At 41.8% G+C, this 12,969-nt stretch overlaps 2 protein-coding genes across 2 annotated transcripts; one reads left to right on the forward strand and one right to left on the reverse strand.

Annotated features, from left to right (window-relative positions):
- il17ra1a (interleukin 17 receptor A1a) lies at nt 1–9,801 on the forward strand. The gene is made up of 11 exons (XM_076296560.1): nt 1–363; nt 688–712; nt 873–1,019; nt 1,226–1,350; nt 1,484–1,610; nt 1,760–1,807; nt 1,996–2,147; nt 3,009–3,086; nt 3,665–3,734; nt 3,819–3,953; nt 6,543–9,801. Exons 1-11 carry the CDS (start codon nt 259–261, stop codon nt 8,105–8,107), a joined length of 2,577 nt encoding a protein of 858 aa, XP_076152675.1. The 5' UTR covers nt 1–258; the 3' UTR covers nt 8,108–9,801.
- A 919-nt stretch (nt 9,802–10,720) lies between these two features.
- Nucleotides 10,721–12,297, reverse strand: tmem121b (transmembrane protein 121B). Its single transcript, XM_076297522.1, has one exon. It carries the CDS (start codon nt 12,295–12,297, stop codon nt 11,104–11,106), a length of 1,194 nt encoding a protein of 397 aa, XP_076153637.1. The 3' UTR covers nt 10,721–11,103.
- Between the last annotated feature and the right edge of the window lie 672 nt (nt 12,298–12,969).

The raw sequence follows: 12,969 nt of genomic DNA on the forward strand, positions 1-12,969 counted from the left end.
CCAGGTGGTGTAGCCTAGTCTAAGCGTTGACATTTGCATATCACCAGGAAGTTTTTATAGGTCGAATTCTCGAACTTATTCAGTTGTTCGTAGGCTAGACTAGGCTACTCTGTTCAGTGGATTCTGAGAAGATATGTGTAATTTTAGGGTCAGCCTAAATGCTGAGCCATGGCCAGATAACTGATCTTTGTTGCCGAGTTAGTTAGGCTGTTACAGTCGGTTACAGTAGGCTATCCTTGACTGCGGTGTTTTTTAACTATGGTCTCCGTCTCCGTTTCCTTGGGTAGCGTACTGTTGACTTTGATTTCTGGAATATCTGGACTGAGAATTCTAAACCAGTCCTCTCTAAATTGTACTCAGCCGGTAAGTGTGACCACGGGTAACTTCATTTAATGTGCCATTACTAGACCTAGACCTACTATAATGTAAACAGGCTACTTTCACAGAGGCAGAATTTTCAATTGCGCAAATTACGCCTACTTTTGCGTCAGGCTATTGTTTTAACAAATGGCAGGTGATTTTAAACAAAAGAAAACATTTTGAAAATATGCTTGCCAAATTCAGACTTGATGCAGTCCTAAACTTATTTAGTCTGCCTACAGTATCCTGTAGCACACAGTTTGTATTATCAGCAAGTTTTAAGCGTGATGCCCACTGAACCTGTTTACTTAACTCTCTATGCTCTAGGAGCTGCGGTGCACAGTCCTTCAAAGTAAGTAGCCTATGGATGATATTGCTTCAGGCTAGTCTTGGATATTTGTGTTTCAAAACTGGATTCGAAATCCCAGTAAGATCTTTCTGTATTTCTTTACCATGTGGTCATTCACTCCATCTATAGCCTAATGTTTTATAATCTTTGTCAAACCCATAAGATAATTGTTTAGATGACGGATGGCTAAAGGAGAGGCGGTTTACTCCTGGTTCCCCAAGGGATTTGGAGGTCTCAGTGAATGTGAGGAAGGATGAGAATGGCGACCTCCACCCTGTGCTTGTGGCTCACTGGAAAGCAAATGATGACGGTAGGTTAATGTCTGTCACAGCGTTTGCTTTGTAGGATACCTCTGTGGTTGAGTAGGATCACATTCTGCGGATATAATAGCTATTTCACATTACATTGGAAGCTCTTTGGAATATACGGAATACAATGCAACATTTACAAATTATGTGAATTCAAGCTAGCGTCCATTTATGTAAAAGTATTTTTTTTCATAACTTCTTTTAATAGGAAGCATTCGTTACCTCAAAGGAACTAAGCTTGATGTCTTGCACGTGGGTGAAAATGACCATTTCTGTTTGAAATATATTTTTCTGAATAAATTTACTGAGATGAGGAATCGCAATTATGAACTGGTAAGGACAACATTCATTTTAATACATATGTGTGCTGGCCCTAGCAGAACTGTAACAATAATTAATCCTGATATTTGTTTATTTTGTATTCTATTCTTTTCTTTTTTCTTTTCTATTTGCTCTTTCTATTTAGTGGTCATTTTCAACAGATCAAGTAATACTCCAGCCTGAACAAGAGTACCTTGTGACTGTCCACAACCTGCCTCGGCCAAACCTTGGTCACACCCATTACTATATACAAAAGAGGTTCCATGTTGCAGGTAGCCAACATCTGAGTGAATTTGAGATCTACTACTGAAATAAGTCCATACCTCACCCCCCCCACCACCACCCCACCTCGCACATTTTGCTTTAGGAAGGGTGCTGTATTTGAAGATGAAGATGTAAAAATTCGATTTTTTTTCTTCAGGTTGCACAGATAAAACAATACGGAAAACCAAAACATGTGTGGATAGTGGTAAGTGTCTGAGGTCTATGCCTAAGTATTCATAACTTCTGACACACACATTCAGAAATGATCTGACTTTGTGTGAAACCAGTGTTATGTTTTTCTTACATAACACTTTTGTATAAAGCCTACATTTGACATTTGACTACTATTGTATACAATAACATAGTTTTACATACATTATTGGAATAATTTAGGATCTCTGTGGCAACCAAACATTTCCTGGCGCGTGTCAGAAGGGTCCAGCACCCCAGGCGCACTCACTGTGAGCTTCAACACTGCAAAAGTCGCCGACAACTATAGTGTGTCCCTCAAGTGTCAGAAGGACCGGGTGACTCAAGACCTGAAGGTACCCCACATTTCCCCTCTCCCATTTCTCAATTTCTGACTCATGCCACTGTATGTCTGTTTTTAGTATACAATGCTAATGAGATGACACACATTTATTGGCACAGTGTGATGAAAGCCAAAGATAAACTGAAAAGTGATTGTTCTTACAACAAGCTATTAAAATTTACAATGTAAAATACACTGAATACACACATTCAAAGATACACAGACACCCCTTCCATATAGCTACACAGCCTTATGTTCGCTACGCACATTGACATATCAATATAATACATGCTTGATCTGTGGAGTATAACACATACATTATACATGCACTGCAACATGCTTTTCAGTGCACAGTATGCATATTTGAATGCATGATGTGACTTCAAAGTCAACAATGTAAAAAAAAAAAAGAGAGCACATCCTGTTTCTAACAGACATGTCTGTCTGCAGAGTACTGCTCATAGTGTGCAGTTACTTCAATACAGTAGATCTTATCAGACCAGATTGGGAGTTCACCCACACTAAGAAAAACAAGCACACTTTTTGCGCTTCTCAACAACAGTAGGAGACAAAGGCATTTTATCTACAACTCAACTACAAAAAAAGCTGTTTCTTAATTTGAAAAATATTTACTTTACTCTGTCAAGGGACATTCTATTTAGGATTTTAGGAAACATCCTGATGCAAGTTGTGTATTTGCAATTTAAATATCTATAATGTAAGACAAATGGTCACAGTTGTTGCTTGATTGCATCAGTAATAACATTTAATTTTTTAGCACATTTTTACAGTATTCTTGAATGCAAACTCCACAGTTTCAGTTGTGTGAGGATGGATAGTAATGTGGTCTGGAACGACTGTGTTTGCTTTTCAGAAAAATAACGCAACATCACTGAATGCTGTGTATGATCTTGGCAGATTTAATTTGATTTGCTGTAACTTTGATTTTCAGGTTTGTATTAAGTATAGCACCATTTATAGTGTTCAACTCTCTTTTTGCTGAAAAATCTGCTGGTAAAAAAAAAATCTAGCTAATTCCATCACAGCCAATGTTCTTTTGTTTCCTCTTGTTTCCTCTTCCAACGTTCTCTTGTTTCCTCTTTTTTTCCATTGTTTATTCTTGCTCTCGTATTAACCCGCTTCATAAATACTATATGGCTTATTGATTTACCCCTTTGACTTGATTTTAAGCCACTTATACACATCAGACATTGGCAGAAAGATATTGGATTTTTTGTATGAGGTGTGAATCTGTGAGATCTGGAGGCCATTTTCACCTCGGTGACCTCTTTCCTGTCTGCTGTTTCATGTGTGTTTGTGGGTCACTTCTTGTCTTGTCATTATCATAGATAGTGACATCCCCGTACAGGATATGAGTAGTGAATAATTAATTACTGTATAATGTCTGTGTCTATTCCAAGATATATAGACTATGGAATTAGCCTGGAAAAACAACCAAACAGAAGAGAATAAAAAGTTATGTGTCCATTTTTAATCAATCTAAAAGCCATTATTATGTTTGATGCCTAGATCCAACCATTTTTTCCACGATGTGGCAATGACTGTGTCAGAATAATAAAGAACATCAGCATATGTACAGGTAAACTAAGTATTTTGACTAATAAGGATCATATGTTTCTCATAGGTTGTTGTTAATCAAATCCATTTCTTTCACTCGGTTCAGAACCACCAACTGTTCCACCAAAGGTGGACTCAAACCCAGCGACATTCATAGGCATCATTGCTGGCCTTCTGTTCATTTGTTCTATTGCATGCTGTTCTGCCTGGGTGTTTCTACGCTGCAGAAAGAGCCAAAAAGGTGGGTTAATCATTTACTAAAGGGCCAAACACTGCATAATAGAACACTAGATCCAGTCACCTATGACAACCCCAAATCAGAAAAAGTTGGGACATGGTGTAAAATGCAAAAACAGACAAAATGTGATACATATAACATATAAGTCTCGTATGTGCACTACACTAAGTAAGCATTTGTTTGCCCAACTTGCAATTTCTATTCACAATCGGTTTGCATGCTTTTCTAAAGTAAGGTTAAATAACAGGTTAAGTAAGGTTACAAACTAACTTTACAGTGTAGCACAAACTTCAGCAATTCAAGTATAGTTTACTTGATTGTTTACTTTTCCACCTCAACATTAAGGAACACTCATTTTAGGTAAGTAATCTCAACAAAAGACAAAAACTGAATTCTACATTCTAGAAAAAATTAAATAAGGAAAGCTATTATTTTTTACAGTTAAAATTTTGTACTAAATTGAGCTAAAAGTAACGGTGCAGAGTGTGTCGCTCAGTGGTCTGTGGGGTTAGGCGGGCAATTGTAAGATCGCTGGTTTGAGTCCCAGATGATGACTTGATGTTGCACATCGTGCCCTTGGACAAGGCACGTCATCTGCATTGTCTCAGTCCACCCAGCTGTAAAATGGGTACCAGCTTCTGCTATAGGAGTTACGAACAATTGTTCGTAAAGACAACAGCATTTTTATAGTTTCGAAAATTGATAAAACTTTGTTGGGAAAACATTACCGGTAACTTTTATTTTTTACAGTACATATTTAGCTGCACAAAGGACCTTTTTGCAACCAAATCTGAGCGTACGGGATATTTAGATTGTTGCAGATTATTACATGCTGGTTTTTTATTCGCATTTTACACAACGTCTCAACTTTTTCTGATTTGGGGTTTTATTATTCTATTACTGTCCTCTACTCTCCTGTACTGGATCGACTATATGCTAAGCTTTACTTTACACTGCCCTCTGTTCTGTGGCATTTTGGCCTCTCAAAAGTGAAATGTTAGCCTAGAAACAGCCGGACGTACAGGAGTACATTTACTTGAGTACAGTACTTGAGTACAATTTTGAGGGATCTGTACTTTACTCGAGTATCATTTTTGGGGAGTACTCATGACTTTACTAATGACTTTACTTTACTTCACTTTAGTACATTTGAGAGGCAAATATTGTACTCTTTACTCCACTACATTTATATCCATAACTGTGAGTACCAGTTACTTCTTCTAAAAAAAATGGAAATGGGAATGTGCCAACCTGTGGCCCCACCTCGTCAGACTACAAGTTAATGATAGTTTTCGCTTTAAGTGTTTCAATTACAAAATAGTATTTTGTATTTGAAATACATATTTTAAATACATGTATTAGAAATACTGCCCATCCCTGGCAACATGGTAAAAAGATGAAAATGACTTGATTTTACTTTCAATTCCTTTTACATTCTCCAAGGTACTAACATTAACTTTTTTCATAAACATTTTCGCTTCAAGTGTTTCAATTACAAAATAGTATTTTGTATTTGAAATACAAATTTTAAATACATGTATTAGAAATACTGCCCATCCCTGGCAACATGGTAAAAAGATGAAAATGACTTGATTTTACTTTCAATTCCTTTTACATTCTCCAAGGTACTAACATTAACATTTTTCATAACATTTTCATACTACTATTGCAGTAGTAATGCAATATTTAAAAAATGTAGGCTACTCTTGTACTCTTGATACTCAAGTACTTTTAAAAACAAGTACTTCAGTACTTTTACTTAAGTAGGCATCTGACTGTTGTACTTTTACTTGTACTTGAGTACAATTGAGCAAAAGGTATCTGTACTTTTACTCAAGTAATAAAGCTGTGTACTCTGTCCGCCTCTGCCTAGAAATCTAGATGAACCCTAGCGGCAGTAAATGTAATTAGCAGCCAGGGTTGTCTAGCAACTCTCCATTGGCTTGTAAGCTGGAAAAACTCTAGTCAGGCCAATCACATCATGTATAGAGTTGGTGGGCGGGCTTAGCATAATGACGGTAGAGTTGCGACGGTTCTGTGTGATTTTCGTGTTACTTGAAAACAAAGAAGATGGATGCTGGTGAACAGCGGTCTTTGAATCGGCTTTGGCCGCGACTCGAGTTAAGCTTTTTTTAAGTTGGCAAAAGTTTGATCTACCAACTAGCTCCGCTGGTGGGAAAACGAATGGTACTCATGGGTTGTAGCGCTTTCTAATTGTGTGCAGAGGGAATTTGAAAGACAACTGTTTATCCCGCCCCACAGATTGAGCACTGCCAATGGTGAGTTCCCAGACCCAACATCTTGATGTGGGTCTGGCTAGTGAAATGTCCCTTTTGCCCTAGAAGTGCATGGTGATGACACTACCTGTAGTAACATGGAGTATAACATTTGTATTATACTATTCCTGAGGCTTTTTGCCTCCTTCAAAAGAAGTATTTCCCGCCTTGTACTCAGTGGGATATTTATCTTACTTTGTACTGTTGAGGTCATGATTTCAGTGCTATTATTCCACTGGACAAGAGAGCTGTGTTTTGAACAAGTGTCTTCAGCCTCACTTTTAATCATGGTTCTATTATTGTATTGCTTTTGCAGGCAAAGTGCTCCCCCTGCCAACCATCACAGAGCCCCTTAAGCCTGCCCCCCGCACAGTGCTGATCATCTACTCCCAGGACCACCGCCTCTACACCAACATCGTGCTGAAGCTCTGCGCTTTCCTGCGGGCCAAGTGCGCCACGGACGTGGTGATGGACCAGCTGGACTCAGCGTGGCTGGGCACCGTGGGCCGGCTGCCGTGGCTGGAGCAGCAGCGCCGGCGCATCGACAAGGTGCTGATCCTGTGCTCGCGCGGCGTGCGCGCCAAGTGGGACGCCATGTGCGGCCAGCCGGCCGTGACCCTCATGGAGGACTTGCGCTCGCCCACCGACGACATGACCACGGCCGCCCTCAACCTGATGCTGCCCGACCTGCAGCGCGCCGCCTCGCTGGGCAAGTACCTAGTGGCGTACTTCGACGAGGTCAGCAGCGAGCGCGACGTGCCGTCTGTCTTCGGCCTCGGCGTCAAGTACCGCCTAATGAAGCAATTCGAGGAGTTCTTCTTCCGCATCCAGGACATGGAGAAGTACCAGCCGGACCGGGTCAACACCATTGAGGGCATCGCCAGCGACGACTATTTCAACTGTCCCTCAGGTCAGGAGCTGAGGCAGGCCATCGAGGCTTTCCGCACCTACCAGCTGGACAACCCCGACTGGTTCCAGAAGGAGTGCGTGAGCAACGAACAGGAGGCGATTGACGAACGGGAGCCGCTCATCGACACAAGCCTTATTCCTCCAATTCTCAAGTGCGAGCCGCTCCTTAACACAGGCCCTCCCATCCTCCTCCAGGAAGTCAATGCGCGTCCCGTGGACCACCCGGCGCAGTGCGTTCACCAGCTCACCCCAGAGATCAACCACAGCGCCGTGGGCGCCTCTGTGCAGGAGCTGGACCTGAGAAACCTCCCCGGGAACCAGCCCCAGGTGCACCTTTCACATCCAGAGGCACAGCCACGTGCGGTGGAGGATGCTAGTCACCTCATCTCGCAGAACGAGCCACACCTGAGAGAAAAACCTGTCCTGCAAGAGGCCTGCGTTCAGGTAGAGCCGCTCAGGAATGAGGAGGTGCTGCCGTCCGTGAGCGTGTCCTATAACAAGCCTTCGCTCCAGGCCCTACAGCAGCTGCTGGCTCTCCAGCAAGTTCTCACACCACTGGATGTACCCGTCCCTTCCGTGCTGAGGGCTCAGCCCGCACCACAGCCCCTGCTCAGGGCGAGCCCCTCCCAGCCCATGGAGATGGCAGAAGAGGACAATGTGGTGTACGCGGAAGAGGAAGCTGAAGAGGTGGAGGTGGCGGAGAATGTGGTGGCGAGAGATGAATCACTCGTGGTGGCGGGGACCGAGGAGGACTCTGGGAAAAGACAGTCGCGCGGCTCCGACCAAGGCTACGGCTCGAGGGAAACGCCCATCATTGACGCCCCGCGTGCGTCCTCCCTGATGGCTTTGGCTGCCCTGCAGCAGTCTCTGTTCATGGCAAGTCCCAGGACCTCTGGCTTTGGCTCCGAGACAGCACCAGGCACCGATGAGCCACAGTACAGCCCATCAGGTGACTGTGTCTTCGGAAGCTAATTGCCTCATTGACTTGTTAATACAGTTGTTTTGCTTCGCTTCACTTATAAGTAGGGCTGCACAATTATCACCAGCGTTCCCACGGGTCTTTGAAATCCTTGAAAGTATGTGAATCTGAAAAAAATAATTCAAGGCTCTTGAAAGTTTTTGAAAAGAGACATAAATAAATGGAGGTCCTTGAAAGTCCTTGAATTTCTTTTTGAGGAAAAACAATCCATACAATTACGTACAATTCCGCTTATTAACATGTACACGGTCAGCATGATTTCTGCGTGTTTCCCGCATGTAGTGTTTGTTGCCCAAATATTTAATTTAACATTCTAATGAATAAACCGACAGGTTCATGGTAACGAGTTTAACTTGTTTAGGACAAGTTTATTTCAGCTCAGTTTTATGCAAAATACAAACATGAAAAATAGAATATGCCTACAATCTGTCATAATGACCAAAAATAAAAGAAAACTGCGACAAGGTATCCTTGGTCTGTTGAGGTAACATGGTTTAACCATGCCCACGCTTGAAATTTATCGACACATTAGGTCCTTGAATTTAAGGATATTGGGCCTGGAAAGTTCTTAAAAGGTCCTTGAATTTGATCTTAACCAAGGTGTGGGAACCCTGTATCACAATCGTAATCGTAATCATAATATGAACCAACGCAATTACCTAATCCCAAAAGCTACAAATAATCGTGCACAATATATTTTGTCACATTTCAGATTTTTATAATTCATTTCATCCTCCTTGACTATGCCACTTCTGATTGGTGGATGTGTGTACGTACAGTAGTACGTGAGGAGCACAGAAGTTCTGATTGGTGAGCTTCACAGTTGGTTGGAGGCGCTGTGTTTCTTGGGCATCTGGCGTGCTCACCAATCAGGGGTGGCACAAATTAAAGAGACATTTGAAATATTGAACTGAATCAATTCATTGACATTTCAAAATTATATTGCAAATCACAAAATCTGTCAGAAAACTCGCAATTAGATATTTTCCCCAAATTGTGCAGTCCTACTGATCAGTTACTGTTTGTATAAGCAAAAATGTCATTGCTGCATAAGTATGTTTTATTAGTTTATTTAAGATGCCAGTAATTCCATATCTTATCGTACATGTAATAAGTACTTCAAAAAAGATTCATATCAGTTTACAGATACAATGTTTTCCACATGATATACTTTCGGTAAAGAAGTGGAAACTGGACATATATTCTGGCAACAATTTACAAACAATTGTGTGGTCAGAGAAACTGATTCCAAGGAAATGTTTGTGTGTGTGTCCCTTTAATATTTTCAACAAATATGCATCGATCTACTTGACTACATTCTTTGGTAGGACAGGGGACACTTTCATAATCCTAAATCCAATGCATTGCAAACTAGTGCTCTGCTTCCTCTAATGGTTTCACATTGAGTAGATCATTTATAAATAAAATGTATGTTTGTTTTAATATACCTTTACACACTTTGGTATGATGTAATTCATTCATCATTATAAAATAAAAGATAAGGGGGGAGGTGGGGGGGGGTAAATCTTCTGTACAGCATGTCTTAAATTACAGTTTTCAATTTGTGTGTGAGTTTTGAAAGGAGGCACAAAATAATGCTTCATTTACTTAATGCACTGCTGGCCTGCATATTCAGTAGCTTTCAGAAAATAATAAATCATGCCTACATTCTGTGGCACTCTCTGTTGTATTTCTCAATATTAATTTACTCTTCCTTAGGTATTACTGTTTGATGAACAGCAAATGCAGTCTCGTTCAGTTTACATTTTTCGGTAGTGGTTGTCTGGACTCCTGCCGCCGTAACTCACACAAATGCAACTATGGGGACCGATTCTGATTAGTTTGGAGAAAATAATATTTGGTTTAATCCATTTTATAGGTTACTTATCCACAGTTATTGTCTCTCTTTTTTTTGTTTGACTATTTTGTTGCCTATTTAATGTCACCAAAATATTAATGGACAGGTCGTATATGCCACGAATGAAGCACGTCAAGCGTAATAATTGCAAGGTGTATTTTTTTCAGTTTAAATAGTTTCCAATTGGTATAATGAGTGCGGCAGATTGTCTGGTCGATCGAAATGTTATAATAACGACCGCCATGGGACATCTTTCAGTGCTCAAAGGGATAATGCCCTCTGATTCAGAAACAGGAAAGTAAAAGCCTTTCAAGTAGGTTAAGCTACGGCTGCACAGGCACGTCAATTTGATAAGGAATTGTTTAAACAAAGAGGTAGTTTGACAAAGCAATGAGAAAACAAAAGAGTTCAGTCACTATCATACAAAATATTAACCCAAACGGTATTTGGAGTGAAGTTTTCAGATATTGTAAGCAAATTGCATGCCAGGAATGACATGCATTTTGCACATGATTACCCTGGGTAATTATGCGACTATTTATATAGCCTAGAGGGTCAGTTAAAAGTAGACGACATTATTGTATTCCTGGCATGAGACATTTCAGGAAAAAGACAAGATTTTCTACACGAAGAAGTCTATTAACTGTACCAAACGAGATTATGTTCTCACGGAATTGGTTTTAGAAAACTGGTTGGCATTATTTGGAAAACCCACGATATTAATGAGACATTACGTTGTAAGTATAAAACACCAATTTACATCAAAAAATGATACATTTCTTACTGAACATCACATATTCCATATTGCACCTGTGTAAGGTTAGATCAATTAAATTTATTCTCACCCTTAAAGTGCCCCACAAATTACGAGTGCAAATCACTGCAATTCACAAATCACTATTACAACCACTGGTCAACGAGGATATTTTTCTTGTAAAGGCATCAGAAAAGGTCCGGTCATATAGGCAGGTGTAGGAATGCATATGGTGGATTAAGGTTTGGTTTTAGCACCTGTTGGGAATTGAGCGTTGGACATTTTCATAAGGCTGAAAAAATTAAACACCTGCACCGATGCCTCGGGTATCCAGTGTGAAGTCAAATGTTATGACCGACTTTGCTGGCACGGATCACCTACGACTGAGTATTGACAGCCAGTGTGTTGACATACCCATGAGGGCACATGTCGTTCTCGGAGACACAGTGTGAGAATTGGGCCTGATTGCTTCCGCTGGCGTACCTCCGGACACCCCTCATGGCAAAGCACTGCTCAATTAACTCTATGCACTTGCAGCCCAAGAAGAACACGTTCTTGAACATGAACACCGTAACGGGCCCGTTGTAAACAAAGACCTGAAAACACCTGACCACCAGGAGAGGTGCGTTGACCAGTACGCCGGGGAAAAACCTCGCCCAAATCCAGCGACAGTTCATCTCCGACGCAGTCAATTCGTAAAGCCAGATAACTGGAACGATGAGGGCTACGAAGTACACCGATATGATCGTATAACGCAGGTAGACGTTGAGAATCTCGTTTTTCAGGAGCATCTCAACAAGGACGTAGCAGTCCAGAATGTCCACGCAGCTACTCACAAAACAACTTTGGGAATGGTAGCGCGTCGCCCCATTGAGGTCTTCGATGATGGAGTTGATGAGACAGTAAAGCAGAGGCACGGAGAGCAGCATGATTATCTTGAAGCCAGTGACCCCAAACGGCACTCTAATCGCTATGATTTCTAGGATGGATGTCTCGAGGATGAGAATCACTTTAGGTGTGCACGCTATCACATAGATTAGCCATGCCAGATACGCAAAGGTGAACTCCCCGAGGTTGCAGCCGAAGATGGAGCTCTTCTGGTGGAACCCACAGGCGCGCTCTCGCTTGCTCCGGGCATTTTTCACGAAGAAGATGCCCCAGCCTGAGACCACCACAACATCGGTGGCAATCCAGGAGCACCAGTAGAGATCCGTGAAGGCGATCAGGTACACATCCAGGATGCCGCCCTGCACTACCAGCAATGCAAAACACATCATTTTGTAGAAGAGATTCCTCTTGGATTTGTGGACAAAAAGAGGAGCGGTCTGCATGAAATCACCCGATGTCATCATGTAGGCAGCGGCAGCAGCAGATGAAACTAGGGGCTGGGTGCTGCTCTCTTCTGGGTTGACACTGCCGCTGGACGTCTGGGTGTCTCTCCTGGACGATGCGCTCCTGGTGAACAGTTGCCCGTTATCCGGTGCGGCGCAGATTGGAGAGTCCGGGCAGATCGCCGCTTCAGGTCGGGGGTAGTTAGCCTCGGGATTGGCTTTAATAATTTCTCCGATCATTGTATATGTGCGTTCTCCTTATCTCTCCCTTTCTTTCCTTCAGTCCTTGTGAAAGATGCTATAAGGAGCGAGGTAGGGATGCCCGAATCCCGTCATGGATTCCCATCTTCGTGGAATGGAATGCCTCTGTTCTCACAAATTAAATCCACGTTGCTCGTATCGTTATTTTACTCAATATTATTTAACTAGAGCTGTATATTAACACTTAAGACTTTTGTCTCGTTAAAAACGAGAAGGAAAACGAAAAGGTCGCTGGTGAGATAGGAGTTCTCTCATCAAGTTAATGTTTTTTCCGATATCCACATCTTATAAAGTTCTGTTGTTCACCTCAAAAGCATTCCCGACGTGGGAGTGCCTTGCGTGGGTCTGCAACATAACTGCATAATTGGTACACTCTTGTACTTCATGGACAAGAGAGAAATTGTCTCGTATTACTGCCATGCGCATTGTGTATTCTGCCCGACAACAGAGTCCTTCAGCAGCCTCCGTTTCGCTTTTTTCCCCTCCTTCATGTCACACACTCTCACTCGCATGGGAAGACATCAACCGACCGTGTAAACAAATTCAGACCTGGGATCCAATATTATGTAATATATGTTCTAGAATCCCATTCATTTAACCAGGGTTGTAGAGAAGATGGTCCAGACATGTTTTTTTTCAATTCACAGTGAT

This window comes from Alosa pseudoharengus, unplaced genomic scaffold (genome assembly GCF_046254945.1).
Source record: "Alosa pseudoharengus isolate Yale_2024_CS ecotype anadromous, Long Island Sound unplaced genomic scaffold, YU_APseudo_1.1 YU_APseudo_1.1_scf_20, whole genome shotgun sequence".
Classification (NCBI taxonomy): domain Eukaryota; kingdom Metazoa; phylum Chordata; class Actinopteri; order Clupeiformes; family Clupeidae; genus Alosa; species Alosa pseudoharengus.